This window comes from Amia ocellicauda, chromosome 21 (assembly GCF_036373705.1).
Source record: "Amia ocellicauda isolate fAmiCal2 chromosome 21, fAmiCal2.hap1, whole genome shotgun sequence".
In the NCBI taxonomy this organism is placed as follows: Eukaryota; Metazoa; Chordata; class Actinopteri; order Amiiformes; family Amiidae; genus Amia; species Amia ocellicauda.
This window is the reverse complement of record NC_089870.1, coordinates 7,386,166-7,407,544: the sequence shown is the minus strand read 5'-3', so window position 1 is coordinate 7,407,544 and position 21,379 is coordinate 7,386,166. Positions and strand designations below refer to the sequence as shown.

The following is a 21,379-nucleotide window of genomic DNA, read 5'->3' as shown; positions in this document are numbered from 1 at the left end:
TCGTTTGGTGTCCATTAATAACTGAGTGATCCAAGGATACCATCTAGTCTATTTTTAAATGTTCCCAAATTCAACCACATCGCTGGGGAGTTTGTTCAGATTGTGACGCCTCTCTGTGTGAAGAAGTGTCTCCTGTTTTCTGTCTTGAATGTCTTGAAGCCCAATTTCCATTTGTGTTCCCGGGTGTGTGTGTCCCTGCTGATCTGGAAAAGCTCCTCTGGTTTGATGTGATCGATGTCTTTCATGATTTTGAAGACTTGAATCAAGTCCCCACGTAGTCTCCTCTGTTCCAGGGTGAAAAGGTTCAGGTCCCTCAGTCTCTCAGTAGGACTTTCCCTTCAGACCTGGAATAAGTCTGGTTGCTCTCCTCTGAACTGCCTCTAGAGCAGCGATATCTTTGTTGAAGTGTGGAGCAAAGAACTGTACACAGTATCCAGATGAGCTCTAACTAGTGCATTGTACAGTCTGAACATTACTGCCCTTGTTCTCAATTCTACACTTTTGACAATATACCCTAACATTGTGTTTGGCTTTTTTATTGCTTCCCCACATTGTTTGGATGGAGAAAGTGAGGAGTCCACGTAGACTCCTAGGTCTTTCTCAAGCTTTACTTCATCTAGTTCTATTCCTCCCATAGTGTAATTATAGTGGACATTTTTGTTACCTGCATGTATTACCTTGCACTCGTCCACATTGAATTTCATCTGCCAAGTGTCGGCCCACAACTGAATATTATCTAAGTCCCTTTGAATAACCTGTGCTGCCAAGATTGTATCTGCTGAGACACCTATTTTAGTATCATCTGCAAATTTGAGAAGTTTGTTAACTATCCCAGAGTCCAGATCATTAATACAGATTAGAAAAAGCAAAGGCCCTAGTACTGATCCCTGTGGAACTCCACTAACAACCTCACTCCAGTTAGAAGCAACTCCTCTAATCAACACCCTCTGTTTCCTATACATCAACCAGTTCATAATCCATCTACTTACATTACTCTGAATGCCTACAGCTTCCAATTTGAAGATCAGTCTTTGGTGTGGAACCTTATCAAAAGCTTTTTGAAAATCTAAGTATATCATACCATACCCATGTTGACTATCTCCAAGAATATGGTTTTCATTAAGATGCTCCTCTATTTTCTGTCTAATATTTTTTTCCAATTAAGTACTGTTGGAAATATACCATCTAGCACAGGTGACTTGTTTGTTTTTAATTCTGCTAGTCCCTGTAGTACCTCCTCCTCATTTATCCTGACCTCTCTTAGGATTAGACTGGATTGATTGTTAACCTGTGGCATGTTATCCCCTTTTTTCTTTTGTAAAAACCTCTGTGAAATACTCATTTAGAGCATTTGCCACATCTTGTTCATTTTCCAAGATACTTCAGTTTTTGCCCTTTATCTGTTTCACTTCTTCCTTTATTGACCTCTTGCTGTTGTAGTATTGAAAAAATCATTGCATTAGCTTTAGCTCCAAGAGCTGTTTCTTTCTATTTCCCTCTTTGCTTTCCTGATCCCTTTCTTAAGATCTCTTTGCAGCTCAACATATTCTTTGTATTTTGTTTCGTCTCTATCCATTTTATATGCACCATACAACATTTTTTTTCTCTTGATATTTTTTTGCATACTTCTATTAAATCATTTTGGCCAATGGTTTTTGGTCCTCAATTTGGTCCTCAATTTCAATTTTTGGTACAAATTCCTCTTGAGCTTCAATTAGTATATTCTAAAAATATAACCATCCATTTTCAACTGAATCTGTATCCAGTGTGCTCCAGACTAACTCTTCTAAGTGCCGCCTCAAACCTTCAAGGTTTGCTTTCCTAACATTGTAGACCATTGTTTTAGACTTGGTCTTGTTTTTTGAAAGTATGCCTCAAAGCTAACCATATTGTGATCACAGTTTGCCATTGATTCTCTGATTGCACTAGTGCCCCTCTGATTCTATCTTGGTCATTTGAAAATGCGCTCTCTCTGGTTGGTTCCCAGACAAATTGAGTTAGAAAGCAGTCATTTACCATCTCAACCATTTCAATTTCTACTTCTGTAGTCCCAAGTGGGCTTTCCCAGTCTATGTTTGGGAAATTGAAATCCCCCATTATAACAGCCACATTCTTGCTACATGCAGTCCTGATTACATTGTACAGTGCAACATTTCTGAATATCTGAGTTGGGTGGTCTGTAACACACTCCTACCACTAATCCTCCGGATCTTTAATCAAAAGTTTAACCGACAAAGATTCTGTTCCGTTACTGGGATGTAATTTGAGTTCTTCTGCCTCAATGTCATTTCTGACATATAATGCTACCCCACCACCTCTTCAATTTTGCCTGTCCCTCCTAAACTGTGTGTATCCTTTCAACTTGTATTCATCCCCATCATTTTATCATTTTCTGTAAGCCATGTTTCTGTCACTCCTACAACATCATAGTCACACGCCAGCACTGTGGCTTCTAGGTCTAACATCTTGTTCCTTATACTCCTGGCATTGAGGTACAAACATTTCAGGTGTACTGTCCTACTAGCAGTTTCCCTTTGTTTTATTTTCTTAGTGGAACATCTCCCATTGTCAGAGCTGCCTGCCCCCCTTGTCCCTAGTTTAAAAGATATATTTAGCTATCATTTAATTGTTTATAGCATGCTCTGACATATTTGCATGGTTCCATGTTAAAATCGTCAATTTTGCTTTCACTGAATGTGGTTACTAGTTTGAATATCTACCTTTTTAGGGTAGTTGTTTTGTTGACATTGTGCTTAGATTGTTTTACATTCAGCTAGAAAGACCACAGAGCAGGGTCTGTAACTGTGAGATGTCAACGACAAGACAACTCCAAAGACTCTGCGTCAGTGGAAACCACACGGTAGCCCTAGGTTCCCCCCTGAGGACAGATGACAAAACCTTCACTCTTCCTTTTCTCTTACTCTTCCCTTCTGCTATGACTTACTCTTCCATTTCTTTCACCATCTTCTCTCTACTGTCAACTTTTTCCTCTCTGTGTGTCTTCCCCAATCCCCCATCTCACCTGATAACTCTGTGGCCCCTGCTCCACCTGTCCTCTCTTGATGTCCTAGTCCCCATCTTCCTGCGGTAGAAGACTGGCTATACCACCCATTCCATCCCCTCCACTTTGCTCCCCTTCCTCCAGAGCTCACTCATTCTCCATCCTTCCCTCCATCCAAGTGGTGGAATGACCCACCCACAGTTCAGACATCTATTAAGAAATAAATAATCATCAGTCATAATGGTAATACTAATACTTTTCCATTGTTTTTGTGTCTCATTGTATTTGTCAAAACCTGCAAACTACACCTTCATACAATGCTACCAGTAGATATTTTACAGGCTGGAGAGCATTATATTACATTAAGTTCATGAAAATCAGCGGCGGCAAATTTCTCTGAGATGGAAATTAGATTCAAATGACTCTGTTATTCTGTTTCTGTGACACATTGACCAAGGATTACATTCAGAAGGTGCTGACCCTTGAACCTTGAATGAGATCCAAGTGATACAGGTACAGGAAGGCCCAACTACAGAGCTTCAGGGGTTGTTGCCCCTAAACTCAAATAGAACAATGCATATTTTGAGAATTAAACCCTTATAAAATGTATAGTGTATACTCTGCCTGTAAGGGAGTGGTGGTCAAACCAATTCACAATAATAGATGTAAAGTACAGAATCTCTGTTAATGATAAATACACCACCCTAACTATCACACCTCTCTTCAGTACTTAAGAAAGTTTCATAAGAAAGTTTTGGTGTATCTTATAATTAAGAGAAGAAATAGTGAATGCTGTGCAGAAGATATTTCACTTTGGACACAGGCTTGGAAAACTGTTACAAGGATTGCAAAAAACATGTGATAACAAGACAAACTGATGTACCCTAGAGATATCAGTGAGGAAATGAAATAAGCTTTGATGCATTTTAAACTTCAAGGATTGCATAGGGCACATTCTTCTTCAAAAGTAGGGATTTTTTGTTCCCTAACTACAGGTACTAACCCTTTATCAGAGATCACAGGCGCTGATACAAAGCACATAATTAATATTCCATGAATGAAAAACAAACATTCTGTGGTAAATGGAAATGGTTTAGCTTTGCAAGTCAAATTATGAGACAACACACACACTGCATGAATGTAAATGGGCTTATTTTTATTCTGTTCCAGAGCTGAAAAGATTGAAACTTCAGCTGTATTTTTGACATTCAGATTGTGGAGTCCCCACCTCAAGGGTAAGAATAACTTGGAATTGTATTCATTTTACAATATCTTACCTTCCTTTGACTTTCAACAGGTTTACAATTACTTTTGTGAAAACAATGCCAAGCTCAATAAGAAAAAGGCATAGGATTTTAGACAAATAACAAAAAGATAGACCTAAAAACATGTTGTGAAGGAATTAGACGTACCGGAGTAAAACAAAAAAGTCATGTTTAACAACTGTGTTAACTCTAAGAAAATTGTAGTGGATCAATAGATACACAAAGAAGTAAAATATCATGTCTTCCTTGAACAACAAATCAGTACAGATTGAAAAATGAAAGAAATCAAAAGAAAAGTGAAAACATGGATTGCATGTGGAAGAGACATCACACTGCTGAAAGGAAATCGACCCATTTGCCTTAAGAGAAATGTATCTGATCAATATATTCTACCAGTGCTCACTTATATGTTATACCTAAGATTATATAATTATTTCTCTACACAAATAAAAATAAATTACAATTAATGGTTTTGAAGTGTTAAAACAGCTGCAAGTTTGCTTAACTAAAAAAAAAAAAAACGAGTTAATGATTATCCATTATGTCTTCGTTAAGTTATATTGAAAGCTTATCACTGTCTGTACTACATTTCATGTATTAGTTAACTAAGTTAAATTAGTATTTTCACTAGTAGCAGGAATGTTACATTGAAAGTTAAATTTAATTAAAAAAAGTATTACACTATTCTATTCTTTATGTATTTTTTTAATACATAACGTTATTCTGCAGATTAAAAAATATATACTTTATGAAAAAATTAGAACATACCACTTCCTTTAAAAAAATATAAATTTGATAACCATACTTAATGAAACTTTTGAAGATTAAAATAAAACAAGCAATATTTAAAGGTACTAGTATTCCATAAAAAACATATCAGGTAGATCAGTTTACCTCTGTACTTCTTTATAGCTCAATCAATTGATTTTTGACAAATTTTATTGTCAGCATTATTGTGCTTAAATTACTTTAGAAGACACAACATAAACAAGATATTATTTCATATTATTAGTTTTAGACACAAATGCTGCACCAAATTGAAAACAAATGTAAAAAACAATAAATATAAATAAATACTGATTGTCAAATGAGCATGTAAAGGGATATGTCTCCTCAAGGTAATCTGGGATCTCATTAGAACAATAGCTATATTGTCATTTCATATATATGTGTATATACACCGATCAGCCATAACATTATGACTGACCCCTGTCCACTGCCAAAAGCACCTAAGATGGGCACGTGAGCATCAGAACTGAACCACGGAACAATGGAAGGTGGCCTGGTCTGATGAATCACGAATTCAGGGTGTTGACTTGGCCACCAAATTCCCCAGATCTCAATCCAAATCAAGCATCTGTGGGATGTGCTGGACAAACAAGTCTGATCCATGTCAGGGCTGTTTTGGGGGGACATACACAATATTATTATGATCAGTGTATATATGTGTGTGTGTACATATATGTATATACAGACGGGTGACAAATTAAAGGAAAAACCAACATAAAGTGTCTCAGTAAGGTGTTGGGCCACCACAAGCTGCCAGAACAGCTTCAATGCTCTTGGCACAGATTCTACGAGTCTCTGAATTCTACTGGAGGGATGAACACCATTCTTCCAAAAGATATTCCTTCATTTGGGGTTTGATGATGATGGTGGTGGAGAGCGCTGTCTAACACATCAGTCCAAAATCTCCCATAGGTGTTCAATTGGGTTGAGATCTGGTGACTGTGAAGGCCATAGCTATGATTCACATCATTTTCATACTCATCAAACCATTCAGTGACCCCTCATGCCTGTGGATGGGACATTGTCATCCTGGAAGAGACCACTCCCATCAGGATAGAAATGTGTCACCATAGGATAAAGGTGATCACTTAGAATAACTTTGTAATGATTTGCAGTGACCCTTTCCTCTAAGGGGACAAGTGGACCCAAACCATGCCAGGAAAATGTCCCCCACAGCATACCAGAGCCTCCAGACCCCCTCACAGCATAACAGAGCCTCCGGACCCCCTCACCTGTACCGCTCTCTTGGTGTCGCCACACATGCACCCACCCACTTGTTGAGAATATGGTGAAGGATGACTCATCTGATCATATCACTTTTTTCCACATCTCTGTAGACCAGTGCCTATGGCTTTTGCACCACTGAACCCTCAAATGTGCATTTGTCTTTGTAATTTGTAATGAGGGTTTTATGCACGGCAATCCTACTATAATACCTCTCTCTGTGTAGTTCTCGACGGACTGTTCTTGCTGACACAGTCTGATCACGTCCTGCATTTACATTCTCAGTCACCTGGGAAAGAGTTGCTCTTCTGTTTTTCCTCACATATTGCAATAATGCACGAGCATCACAGTCATCAAATATGTGCATTTGACCACAATTTTCAACCCTAATCACTGATGTCTTTCCCATAGATCTAAAAGCAGATATTACTTTAGTCACTGTTCATACTGAAACACTAACCAGTTGAGCGTCTTTGTGACTGAAGCTCCTGCCATTCGTGCCCCAATAATGACCCTCTTTCAAAGTCACTTAGATCCTTTCCTCTTGCCATCTTGATCCAAAATCGAGGTCAACTGGGCCTGCTCAGCATTTGTATACATGCCACAGAGCATGATAGGATGTTAATTGCTTAATTGTATCATGCAGTACACCTGTTTGGAGGCATCTGCATTCATTATGTTCCTCCACTCATTTATTCAGGTTTTTCCTTTGTCACCCGTCTGTATATACACAGTAAATTCAAATTATGTGTATTTTGTAATTCAGACAAAAAAGAAAAATGGAAAAATGGAAACGATTGTAAAGATTTCCTAAGGGGCAAAATAAATTGGTTGCAAATACATGATTTACAAATATGTATATAACTGAATTATTTATAGTTGCAGAAAGTTGTGCTGAATGTGCTAAATTCTATATTATTTCTTTCACAATAAATCACTTGACTTGAAATTGGGTTTTTAAATTACTTTTGTCCCATTTGAAAATAATGCTGTTTGCGTATGGTATGGTAAAAGTCCAATTAACAGGCTTTTATAAGGGAAAAGATCTCTGCAGCATAAACATTTTACTAACTAACTAAATGGGTGTGCTTTTGCAGAACCAGGCTGTCAGTATGGAATGGAAAAACTGGAATTTGTTTTGGATAGGAGCTTTTCTATGCCTTACATCTGGAGGTAAGTCTGGAGGATTCACTCAAACAAAAAAAGAACAAGCATTGGACATACACAACAAATCCATAACCAATCATTATTTTTATAGTCTGCACACCAGGTGGCTGGGGAATTGTAATAATTGTAAGGTGAGTAGTCTCTGCACCATCAAGACTCCATCTTGTGGTATTTGACTAGTATTCCTGTTCATCTCCCTATTTCGCTCTGTAGTTATGGCAGGATTTAGTTAGCATCAAGAGCTGCAGTGAGGACCATGCTGGCAGGACAAGAGATAACAAGAATCCCATGCTGTCTGCTTCTTTCTGCCTGACAACTCCAGCGGAGGACCCATATATGGTCAAGCACAAGCAAATTTGAGGTCAACATAAACGGGGACTTCATATGATGTATTAACAACAAACTGCTAGCTTAAACTGGTTCTTATCAGACCCCGTTCTCCTGGGTATCAGGGTTGAACTATACCAGAGTACAGTAGCACAGTAAGGCAGTGACCTCATTCACAGACACACAAGGAAATTCTGAAACTGAAACTCTGAGATAGGTGAAGACTGGGACACAAAGGCTCAAACCATTTCTGTGTAGCTAGCTACTTGTCTAGCTGCAGGGAGAGGGGGAGGTGAGAAAAAGGGTTTGCAAATTATTGTGCAAAAGTTTTAATCAAGCCCCAAAACTCTTTAGGTATCTGGGGGTGGGGTAGAAGGGTTGTGACCTGCCTCCTAAGAATTATTTCACACAAATGAATAAGCAAATTAATGAGACCGATTCAAATGCTTAAACCCTGCTCCAGAAAACACTGTGGACCTGTTTTGCAGATTATTTTAGGTAGGGTAGTCCAAAACTAGTGCTAACTGAGGTTTGTGAAACCAGATGTATATCGATCAAGCTGTGCCTAGTCTTGATACTAATTAGGACATATTGTTTATTTTTCATGAGATGCTCATTACCAGTAGATTACTAGAAGACATCGTACAAATACTATATAGAATAAATCATCATCAGATCAGTTTTCTGCCCTATCCACACACACAGATATGTCCACTTATTTTTCAATGTGATGAACTCCATATAAAATAATAACAGATAGTGGTGTGTTTGGCAGTCTCTCTGAAGGAAGAAAAGAGCAGCAGGCTTGTCTAAGGTGAGGCATGGCTGTGGTGAGAGCCCCCACCAACAGCTGTGTCATGACAGGGCTGACCTATCACAATGCTCAAATCTACTTTTTTCTCCCTACTTCTAAGATGGAGGGAAAATACAATCATGCCTAAAAAACTACAAGGACATACTGATAATAAATGATAATCAAACATTTAATAGTGGATTTGCAGTCCTCAAACCTGTCTATACAGCAACTATACTCAACATACCTTCCTGCAAACCTCCCTGCTCATCTGACTGCAGTTTACAGCCAAGTAAGTTTACACTTGTGGTACCGTTTTCCTGAACATGAAGTCTGTATGTCTGTAAGCCAGTTATACACCAAAAAATAATCTTTGAATTCAAATGCAAAATACTTCCTATATTAAGTATAACAAAATAATAAATATGCGAGTCCTTGGATAACACAGGTATTATTCTACACCTGATGAGTCTTAGCTTATTGCTGGGTGTCATTAGATCCATATAAAATTATCATAGTATTCTGTGTTTAAAATTAACATGGCAACCAAACTTTTTTTTTTTAGACTTTTTAGTTTGTTTATTTAGAAAGATCAAGGGTAATACAATTTTTTCTAGGTGTATAACAGCACAACACTTTGTTGGTCACACTTTGCAATAATAAATGCAAATTAACCAAACTGGATATGTTTATTAATTTATTTTCAGTAGTTTATAACTACGATAAAAAATAAATTAATCCATTTTATGCACCGCTGATTCCTAATGTGAGGGGTAAAGCAAACTGGAAGTCAACAGCTTCCGCCCCTCAGTGCCAACAGGTTTCACTGTATTCACTGTATTCACTGAGTGATGCAACATTATGCGACATTCCTGTTTTGGATGCAATATGTTTCAAGTTCGATTGAAAGTGAACGTTAATATAAACGTTACCTATTACAGCTATTTAATGTATGATTTACATTACATTATGATAAGAAAAGGACAATGTTTATGTATGTGTAACACCAGTGAGACATGATTCATAAAGTGCTCTGTTTTGGTTATTTAAGAATTTGTTGGTATGCTAATGTTGGTAAGGTAACTAGTAAATACGTACAATTAAGTTACAATAAAATAAAACAATTAAGGGTAATTAAATAATTAACTTAAACCATATTTGTGATTTCAAGTACATTCTAACACTGTACACTGCACTATAGTTACACTGCAACAATACTAACAAGCTGTAAATTTAAAAGATAGACCTAAGCTACATATATTAAAACTATTAAAACTCGTCTCCCCTATCATTCTCCTGGCCACGTGGTGTGCGTGCCTACTGGGGGAAAAAGTTCTAAGCATTGTAATCTATTGGATATGTTCTTTAAAATGTGTTACAATCAGTGTGCGATCTACCCCACCCCCCATCCCCAAACAATTCCCCAAATTCCTGCCCCCCAAAATACAGAAGTCAACCTCCACCTATGTTTTAGCATGTTGTTGAGTATTACACAATTGGTTAAAAGTAATGGAAGCAAATGTTATTACTCTTAATTTTGTTTAAGATATTCCTCTGTATATTCATATATATATATATATATGTGTGTGTGTGTGTGTGTGTGTGTGTGTGTGTGTGTGTGTATGTATATCTCTTTACACAATGTACTGATATTTTTCTTTACAATTTTCAGAATGCCATGCATTATTGTTTAGTACATGGTGGAAAAACGTTTGTATACTGTTCCTGGGGAATAGCAATACCAGAAAAGGTAATTCATGGAGACAGCTTTTATTTTGTAGTTTTGATGTAAAACTGTATATCAATGGGTTGCAATGGCAACCACAATATTCTGAGAAACAGAATACAACCTTAAGGGTTACTCGTTACCATGGGAACTCCTGAAAGAATTGTCCAACATAGCCACCTATAGGTCGCTGTGTGTTGTCAATCAGGCAGATCCTCTTCTGCCTGCTTTAATTAGTACAGCACACAGTGATTCCATCAACCATGGTTGCATTCGCAACCTATCATTATCCTTTCAGTCGAGAATGCTACCCATGGGGTGGGGTACAAGCCGTCGTGAGGGAGGCTGTACAGAAAAGGAAGCCAGCCCCTGAGGCCACAGCCTGTTAGAGACGAGGATGTACAACAGAGGCAGGAGATAGGAACCTCCCTACTCGATCGTCAACACCACACAGAGGCCTGGTACATGCCAACAGGTAACTGGGGCTAAACTGAACCCAACACCAGATGCCCTTTAGAGGGAGCTAGACCTGTCACATCCACTCTGTGAATTCCAGCTCACAACTGCACAAATGTTTTTCAACCTGAAAAAAGTGCCCAGGACAAAGCTATGCTATGAGCAGAGTGGATCACCTGGTGCTCAGGCACTGGGATGTGCACAGAATCCAATGGGACAGGTGCTGTTTGGGCCTGCCTTGAGCTTTGCACTGTACTAGTTAAAGCAGGCAGAGGGGCAGGCCTGCTTGAATAACAATGTGCAGTGGCCTATATACGGCTTTGTTAGACAATGTATTAATGAGTTCCCATGGTAACCAGCAATATCCCATCCGAAATTTGGGTAGCCAACTCATACTGGCTACGTTCTACTGGGGGGGTGTCATGCGGACGGACACAGATCACTTTGTTTCGACACATGTTGATGTTCTATCAAACACAGAGAAGTTCAGATCCAATTATGTAAAATCATTGTGTACTAGTACACTGTAAACAGTTTTCCATCTTGAAATTTTGAGCTCATGTTGCTTCTACCAAAGCGTGGATTGTCTTGTTTTGATCAGTAGACTGTCTGGTTCCAGAATATGTCATAAATGTCAAATTTTCTGAGATTTTGTATTCCTTCACAGACCAAGTATCCCCCCATTTCAGAAAATATAAAAGTATAAAAACCAAATTTGTCAGAGAAAGCTTCACATTGTTAGAAAGCTGAGAGTCTTAGCTTTCATGGGATACCAAACACTTGTGGCTGTGTAGAGTACACATGGGATTAAAGAGAAGCACACGGATTTGGTGCCCTTTTAAGGGTACCAGAGGGGTTTGTCAGCTTAAGGAGTTACATTTTGTTAAACAAAATGATTCCATGATTTATTTTTCATCTCCAATTGTTTATTTGCTCTATACTTTCATTTCAGAGTACATTGAGACTGCGTATATTTCAATAAAAACTGGAAAAATTGAGGTGTTGTAAAACTTTTGACCGGTAGTGTATATATATGTATATATTAGAAAACTCATTTAATGTTTAGTTTAGTTTTTTTAGCCAGACTAACAAAATGTTCAGATTGTTACTTTTATTACAGCTTGTGTGATTCATTGTATTCAATAAATCATTCTACTCACATTTATTTTGTTGCTTCACCAGATTATGAGACAATTGGAATAGAAGAAAATAATAAATCATATTATATATATACTACAACTAAAGTTTCAACCATACGATTACTGAAGGGATGTACAAATTTAAAACTTTCATCATTTCTATCAGGTATCTTAGAGATAATGTTATCTAATTCTTCCTCTAATTGTGATGCTTGAACAGTACCCTTGCACTGATATTTCATTATAATTTTGTTGCTGTATGTTTCTTTTCATTTTTTAATATTACATTAACAAAATATTTAGTAATTTTGCTCTTGCCCATAGATAATAATGGATAATAATGGTTAGTTTATTGTCTATTATGTTCAGAATCTGGTCAACTCTTTAATTTTTAAGAACTGGCGTTTTTTATCTTTTGTTCTGTTATCTTGTGATCTTTTAAGCTGTGACTGATTAAATATTAACCTATGCATTACAGACAAGGCTAAAGACTGCCATGGGACTGAAAACATTTCAGGTAAAGTACTGAAAAAAACAATTTTGCAAATAATGCATTTTCTATATTACAGCTATTTTACATAATAGGGTATTTATAAGAAATAATAATAATCTAATAATACATGTCCAGATATAACTATTGTAATCAAATAGTGCCAAGCTTATTATTGAAAGTATAATCTGTTATTTGTAATGTATGTACTTCTCTATTCATTATATTAGATGAAGCTGCTTGGCTCAAACACAATCACTGTGATGTGAAGAACTCTGAGAACTTCAGTTTGTGCAGAGGTAAATATATTTATTCTTAACACAGTATGTTATAATGCAGAATGCTCAGAGTTTAATCAGAAAGTACATTTCATTTTATAGTCAAAGGAAAGTGTGTTTCACAGCTTTAAAGTCAGGTATGGATTGTTAAAATATACCAAAAACAGTTAAAGTATTATAAGATATATTTACAAAGACATACAGTTGAGTAATATTCAAACTGGTATGGTAGCTAATGTTACATATAATACACATTTTTCCTTTGCTATGATGGAGTAAAACTTTCAGACGCCACTAGAAGGCCCTCTTTTTGATAGCACACGGTCACGTGACCAGATATGAGTCAGCATCAGTTACTCAATAGTACATTATAAGAAAATGAAGGTTTCAATTAAAATGAAACATCTTTATATTGCGGTCAGACTTTTAGCGTTTCTATTAAAGCAGGAGATGTATAGTTTGTTACAGGTTTTTAGGGTTTGATATCCACATTTAAAAATGGCAGATTCTTTGGAATCTGAGATTCTCTTAACACTGATGCAGGACTTCTTAATCCTAAGTACACATTTTTAAAGAGGAAATTCTTTCTGTTGTTGTTGTCATTTTTTTTATTTCTCTGTTTTTGAAGAAAAACCTTCACAATACATTTTCAATATTACTGGAGTAATAAACAAAACCGGACCTCTTAATTTCAAGTGTTATAAATGCAGTCCACCTCCCGATACAACAATACAGAGCACAGCACAGAGCACAACAAAGAGCACAACAAAGAGCACAACGGATAGCACAACAAAGAGCACAACAGAGAGCACAACGGATAGCACAACAAAGAGCACAACAGAGAGCACAACGGATAGCACAACAAAGAGCACAAGAGAGAGCACAACGGATAGCACAGCACAGAGCACAACAAAGAGCACAACAGAGAGCACAATTAAGAGCACAATGGAGAGCACAACAGGCTCTGCCGTGAGTTCATATGAGCAAATATCAGCTGAAAAAGCTTCGTAAGTAACTGAAAGTTTTCAGTTTTCAACCAAGTGTTAAGCCTACAAGCCATTTCCTATTTGGAGTACACTAGTTTATGTCATCTCCTTTTGCCCATCATTGTATGTTCTGCTTGCCCTGTGTCCTAAAAGTATAAAGCTCACCTTTTGGTCCCAGGGGTCCCATCCAGAATAAACAATCTAAAAATGCCCCTTTTGTTTTGTATTTAAAATATACATATTTAAATATATTTTAGTTTGTAATATATATATTTATTTTAAAGGTTGAAAATATATAGTGAGGTTAATTTCTATAATATATTTTCAACATATAAGATCTATGTAGTATAGAAAGGGTCCAATTTTGGCATATGAAAAAGGGTGTGCAACACGTATGATTCCCAGCATGTCTTACTCTAACTCAGTAATCCTAGATATATATTAAACATGTTCTCTGATTAATTATTTCAGCTTGGTATAGACAACTATCTTTATACAAAATCAAAATATATATTTCACATAAATCGTTTATTACAGAGACATTGTTCGCAACTATTCATTACAAGGCTCAAAACTTAAACCTGGACAAGTTCTCAACATTGATTTGGGAGGGATTAAAGGGATTGTGATGAAGCCAAATATTTCTGCCACAAGAGCGATCAGCTTTGTATTTTCTTCAACTGGAGTAGGGGTAAGAATTCTTTAATTACAGGGGACTTTGTTTGTCCTCTGTCAACACAACACTGAAGTTGTATTCTGTGTTCAGTGTGAACAAATGTGTATGGCTTCACTACACACCATATGTTGCCTCCAATCCCACCATTCTGGTTTGTAATAGTAAATCAGTTTGAATAATAATTGATGGGAATAAAAGTTGAAAATAATTGTCCATTGCATTATTTCATTTTTTTAATGATTTATTTGTAATTTTTGTGTGGGCATATCATTGAACGTAGATGTTAAGACCATAATACTGGCTTTTTACATGTGTTTCCATTTCTTTTCTTAGTTTGCTCTAGAGAATGGCTTGACAGGATCTTTAACAATTTCAAAGGAAGCTTTTGAAAAAGCCACAAATTCAGCAATTGTAAATATAATGAGATTTTCAAATTTAGCAAAGGTAGGGAAAATATCCATCCATTCCATTCTAGATTTTTTTTTTTTATTAATTGAAAAATATATATATACACATTGTATTGTAGATATAACCTACACCGTAATATTTAATAACTTTTTAGTTTTTATACTTTCAAAATTAATTCACTTAATACTGTGATACTGTTTATTTTTTGTTTAGGATGAAAGTAAAACTGAGGTTTTAAATCAAGAGGTTATTTCCATTGAAATGGGAGAAAACATTTTTAATCTCACAGATCCCATCAAAATTTCCTTCTCAACAGATAACAGGACGGTAAGGCATATTGATGTATATTTCACTCAGCTAATTTGGGCACAAGAACCCACGAAATAACTTTAACTGTTAAAACTGAATGAGTGTTGTTAAGAGATCCCCTTTGATTGAACACCATGTCAGTAAGCTTTTAAAAACAAACCCTTTAAAGACTGAATCATACTTTACCATGACATCTTCCCCATTGCATGTTTTTCAAAGCACCACATAAATAAGCCTATCATCAAGTAGTGAATCACCATGTAATAGGTAGAGTTTTAAAATGATTAAGGGGTACCACTTTAAAATAAATCACACAGCAGCACAAACATAACATTAAGAGACGCTGTTCTAAACAAAGTGAAAAACAAATCACGAACCATAACTGAGGTTACCTGTCTCCAATTTTGAAAATAAATAAGTAAAGAGAATTGCAAAACCATACATTATTTCAATGCCAAATCACCAGGAATGTTTCTTTCATTACAAAATGTTTAATTGAAATTAAATTGAGTGCCCTATCAGAGGTAATGGGTTTTAGAGCCAATCCAGTGTCATCATTTTATTGTAAAAACTCAAAAACTATTTTATTAACTTTTTTCTTTTTAGGAAGAGTAATGCACATGTCAGGCAAAACCTTTTGGAATAGGTTTGGCTACATTTCTGTGGTTTTCACATTTTAGGCCAAAAAAGGGAAAACATCTGTCAAACTGTATTATGCTTTGGCCAAGATCTGATTACATTTTGAGCAAACTGGCCTGTAAACAAATGTACCCACATTTTTTTCCCTTTTATCATAATTCCTATATACACTTGGCAACATCTATTTAACCTAAACAAAATAATGGCAGACATTTTGAAAATGTACTTCCAATGCATATCAGTCTACTGACAGTACTGGGAAGAGTATTTTAGTACTTTATGTTAAGTATTACTGTTACTCATACAGTTTAAAATGTTAGTAAGTCAATCAGATAAATAATGCATTTTGTTTACTGCAGGGAAATGCAGAATGTGCATCCTGGAATGGAACTGGTAAGTCCCAAGGTTTTTCACACCTCCATGGCATTGTTGTTTTTTCTTTATTTTTATTAGAGAACACACAAGCAAATGATGTGTTAATACGCAAGCAAGCAATTGCTCTGAAATGTTTTCAGGAATTGAAGGTCAAGATAATATTTTGTTTAATAGTTAGTCTTATACATTTGTCACCTGAATGCACCTTTTTTGTTGTTGTTATTGTTATTTGCCTAGGGAGTCACTTTCCCTTGCACCAGGCACTGTTGGTATCTCTATTTTAGTGTCCGAGTACAATCACAAACATTTCGTAAGCTCTGATTTCTAATTAATTTTAATACACTAAGATATGGTATACATGTTGTATGGTTTCTCATACCAGGCCCTGACCACATCAAGACCTTGACTTTCATGTGAATCACAAATTACAAATGTATTCCCTATTCTGGTTCATTTTAATGTCAAAGGACACTTCTTATGACTTATAAATAAAAAACTGATAGGGTACAAGCATGTAATAATGCAACTTGCTGGTAGGTACATCTAGTCCAGGTCTTAGTGTATGCCTGTGATATAGAGATGTTACTGAACTGTACGAGGAAAGTGAAGGAGATTAAGAACAGAAGTGAAGATCAGCAGTGGTTCCTGGTTAGACGTTAATAAACGTGTTGGCTTGTTCACTGCGTGTGTTTCTTTCAATGCAACAGTTTGCAGTTCACCTGGCAAAATCCTAAACATACTGTGATTCATTCTATAGGCTCATCAATAAAGTGGGTCAAAGATGGCTGTCAAACTGTGCTAAATGAAACAAATGACACAATACAATGTTGGTGCACACATTTGACCTTTTTTGCTGTATTAATGGTAAGATGTTTTGGTTCTGTTATATCACATTAGTTTACTGTATTGTATTCTGAGTCATGAGTTAATAACTGTTGATTTCTTATGTAAAAGAATATTGTACAGATTTATAATTTAGTTTAAGGTATATGGTTATATTAATAACTTCCTTTCGAATGTGGTTGTGTGAGGAAAGCAAAAATGTATCCATATACATTCCTTGAAATGCGTAAAAACAGTTTCCTAGCTCTCTAGCCTTTGAAGGACGAAAAACAGTTCCATTCATATCTCCATTAAGATTGACACTGTAGTTATACTGGTTACCAAAGCTACCATTACACCATTCCATAGCTTTTTTATGTTGACACATAATATAAAGATATAGGTTGTGAGAGGTGTTTTCTTTCTCATCTGATGAAAGTGGTTGTATGTAAGCAGTTTTAATTGTTCAACTTTGTATTAAGGAATTCCTGATAGAAAGAACAGTCCATTCTACTGATGTCTATGAATTATTAAGCCTATTTATTTTTCTATATCTTCCTAGTTTAGAGGCAACGTGAGTAGTGCAGATCTGCAATCCCTCACATATATCTCCTATGTTGGCTGTGGCTTTTCAATCTTTTTCTTGGGTGTGGGATTGTTCATGCATTTCATGTTGAGGTACAGTACTTGTTTCTTACTTTTCTGATTTCAGTACTCCTCATGAAGAGAATACCGATCATAGTAAATGTTTGGTTAAACCATTGATGTTTTTGTGCTTGCAGGAGAGCAAAATCCAGTCATGCTACGAAGATCCTCATCAATCTTTTTGTGGCCCTGTTCCTGCTGAATCTCACGTTTCTCCTGAATGAGTACCTGTCTTCCATTGGAAACAGTGTTGTTTGCAAGATCATTGCAGGGGCCATGCACTACTCTTTGCTCTGCACCTTCACCTGGTTTGCCATTGAAGCCTTCCATCTATACCAGCAACTGATCAAGGTCTTCAACATTGGGATTCAATGCTATTTACTGAAACTTGGTATTACTGGATGGGGTGAGTTCAAATCATCCATTTAATCAGCATGAGATACTTGTAATTTGCATTACATTGCAATAATTCAGCACTGCTGCATTTTTAGCTCTAAACCAAACTAAATCCTTGGTTTCATTGGCACTTTCTAGCCTAGTGTGGTAGTACAAATACACGGTATTTAGAATTGTATCCCAAATCAAAGGGAGCATTGTGTGTGAGAGCAGGGCCGTTTCAAGCCTAAACAGGATTTGATTTGGGTGCCCACTCACTTTTTCCTGATCCAATTTTTTCACAGTGACATATGTTTAGTGGTTTACTAATTTGTCATAGTCAGCAGCACCACATCATGTGTAGTCTGAAATCTGTCAGATAACAATGATCCTGACTGATATTTATTACATTATCTGGACATGGGGTTCTCAAACTTTGTCAAACTGAGAGTCCCTGAGCAATGACCAAAAATAACTGTGCCTCCTCATAGTTTAGTAAAACAATAAAACAATATGCTGCAAAATCATGAATGTAAAAGTAACAATTTGATTAAAATAGAGATCAGTATGAGTTGCAGAAATATACATTTTAAGATCAAAAACTGTAGAAATGGAAACAGCTAAAATAAAACTGTACAACCATTTAAGAAACATGACAAACCAATGACAGATTAATTCAGTATAATATGCATTATTCCTACCTTACCAGTGGGAGGGGTGTGTTTGTTTCCTCAACGCACAAAGTACTGGGATTCTGGGTTGCAATTTAGACACATACGTAAATTTCCAAAAGAAGCTGGGGGCGATATTTTGTTTTAATTGCAGTTAATGCTGTAAAGCCATTACATGTAAAGCCCAGTTTTAAATTGGCTGTATCATATTGTCGGCTTTTGCTGAAAGCTCCGCTGCTGTCCTCCCTTCAGCTTGAATTGGACTCCTCTCCCTTTCTCAATTTCTCTCAAATAGCCTACTGATGCGTTTACTTGTTGGACAAACTATACAACGTACGTATAATAATAATAATAATAATAATAATAATAATAATAATAATAATAATAATAATAATAATAGTAATAATAATAATAATAATGAATCTAGAAGAGCTTAAGAATACCCAAGGACACTACAAACACACATCAGACGTCTACATTTTGTTTTACCTGTACCTCCAGTCTTCCTTGACCCCTGCGCCCCCGGCCCTTGGGAGGCGTGTCCCACAGCTTGAGGATCGCTCATCTAGGCCAAGATACAATTGGCAAATCCCATTTGCTGATTTTAACTTACTAGCTAATTAGCTTGAACATTGATGTTCAGAACTACGTAGCACTGAGCCAAAATAGTTAGAACAAACCTCTTACAGATCCTATTCAAGGTAAAACTCGCAAATATACAGCCACCATGTTATAATAAAACGCTATTTGGAGGCAGCTAAGGTGAAGTTGGACTGTCCAGTCAAAGCTATCTGCTTTAAATACGTCAGATGTCTGCTTTAGATGTCATCGTCAAAACAGTGGCTTTATGCAAGCAAGCTCCTGAGCTACTGTACAGCAATACAAATGAAACATAACCCGGTAATATAACACTACCTTTCTCTTGTTTTTGTGTTTGTTCTTCTTCTTCAGTTTTTTATTTTTATGCCTTTTTTGCATCAGATTGGTATGTTTGTGGTCATTATCATTTGGTCGCATTGCAACACTAAAATATATTTTGTTCTTCTTGTCTGCCACACACAAATGATCAGCACTTATACACTGCACATCCGCACATCGATGGCAGGTTTCTAGTGCATTAACTGTTTGATTCCATGATGCCCCTGCGCACGACTGGCTCCTGAACAAAATCTGTAAATTATATGAATACTGATTACTGTGATCAATTATGAAAATCTATTTTAGGAAATTATTGAAAATATATCATTTTTATTTATTATTATTTTTTGCCAGGGGCCCTAAGTGGCCAGGCACAATCCACAATCCATATAAGAACCATTTAATTGAAGGGAATGTATTGAAATCTTTTTACAGTGAACTGGTAATTCTTTCTTTCATCTTACATTAGGAATGCCTGCTGTTGTGGTCATTATACTCGAATGTTTACAGAAATACGGTGAATACAACATACAAACAGATGGAACTAAGTCTGTATCAATGTAAGTATGGCATTCGTTTAGTCATTTGCCTTTAAATGTGATGCAAAACAACACATTGCCTGTTTTTCAAGACTGAATTACAAACAAAGCAATGTATTTCTGTATTTAAAACTATGGTTAAAGCTGCTTTGATTTAATATTTACTTGCATATGTCTAAGAGTTTGTACAGCATATTTGTGTGCTGTTTTTCTGTCACCTATTAGTGACTAGATTTCAGAAACTGGATCTGGCAGTGTGAAGGGAAGACTGTGCCTCACTTACAGTCTTTCAACTCATCTCAATACATTCTGGCTTAAGGACATGTTTTAGAAGGATTTTCTTAGGGTTCACTAGTAATACATGCAAAGACATAGAAGGTATTCAAACAGAACAGATTTAAAACATCCCTTAACATTAGAATCCAAATAGCATCGGCAGTGAAACAAGTCTCAGATACTTAGTCTTTTCTTTCCATTCTACTAGGTGCTGGATCACAGACCCAGTAGTTCATTACATCACCAACCTTGGCTACTATGCAGCAGTGTTTCTCTTCAATATAATCATTTTCGTTATTGTGGTTAAGCAGTTGATTCAAATGAAAAAAAATAAAGTATATGGATCCAAGCCAGACAGCCTAAAGAAGAATGCATATACCATTATGGGTCTGTGTATGTTGCTGGGAATTACCTGGGGTATTGCTTTCTTTGACTTTGGGCCTCTTCAGGTGTCATCACTTTATGCTTTCACCATCTGCAATTCAGCACAAGGCAAGTATTATAGACCGCAAGCATCCTGTGTAGACCTTCAAGCTACCAAAAACTGAACTAACATTTTATGTCAAGGCATCCAACTTATATGAATCTTCTCCCCTGCTCAATGGTTTTTAAATATATAAATGTAATGTGTATAAGAAATTGTCAAACTTTAAAACAAACCATCTACACATGCTCATATGTTTATTGAATAATGTCTTTGAGGGCAAGTATGAGGTACAATTATCTCATCATTATTGATCACTATAAAGTTAATAGGCTGGGGGATATACATTTACTAACATGGTTCATTTTAGGACATTCACTGAACAAGAACAATTCATTATGCACCACTCAATCATTAATTTAACCTAATACATGCTTTTTTTCCCCCAACAGGTTTCTTTTTTTTCCTGTATTATTACAATTCAAGTAAAGTCATTGGCGATGGAGAGGATAAATCCAGCTTCAATCAGAAAACTCAAATCAGCTCTAAGACGACCCAAACCAATGCAAACATTCATGTATTGAATGACTCCTAAGGATTCCCTATATACAGCTCTGGAAAAAATTAAGAGACCACTCCAAGTTCAGAAATCGATGTTAAG

The 21,379-nt window shown here is 36.3% G+C and overlaps 1 protein-coding gene and 2 long non-coding RNA genes across 3 annotated transcripts; all 3 read left to right on the top strand.

The window, feature by feature from the left end:
• Positions 1-7,375: 7,375 nt before the first annotated feature.
• Positions 7,376-10,310, top strand: LOC136717259 (uncharacterized). The gene is made up of 3 exons (XR_010805208.1): positions 7,376-7,452; positions 8,688-8,858; positions 10,239-10,310. It is a non-coding gene; the product is annotated as an uncharacterized LOC136717259 (long non-coding RNA).
• Positions 10,311-12,346: 2,036 nt separating this feature from the next.
• LOC136717197 (uncharacterized) lies at positions 12,347-14,762 on the top strand. The gene is made up of 5 exons (XR_010805196.1): positions 12,347-12,404; positions 12,608-12,676; positions 13,284-13,662; positions 14,179-14,332; positions 14,651-14,762. It is a non-coding gene; the product is annotated as an uncharacterized LOC136717197 (long non-coding RNA).
• A 180-nt stretch (positions 14,763-14,942) lies between these two features.
• Positions 14,943-20,842, top strand: LOC136717398 (adhesion G-protein coupled receptor G2). Its single transcript, XM_066695015.1, has 7 exons — positions 14,943-15,052; positions 16,033-16,066; positions 16,806-16,912; positions 17,433-17,548; positions 17,653-17,921; positions 19,949-20,039; positions 20,503-20,842. The coding sequence occupies exons 1-7, from the start codon at positions 14,987-14,989 to the stop codon at positions 20,840-20,842; spliced, it is 1,023 nt and encodes a 340-aa protein (XP_066551112.1). The 5' UTR covers positions 14,943-14,986.
• Positions 20,843-21,379: the final 537 nt, after the last annotated feature.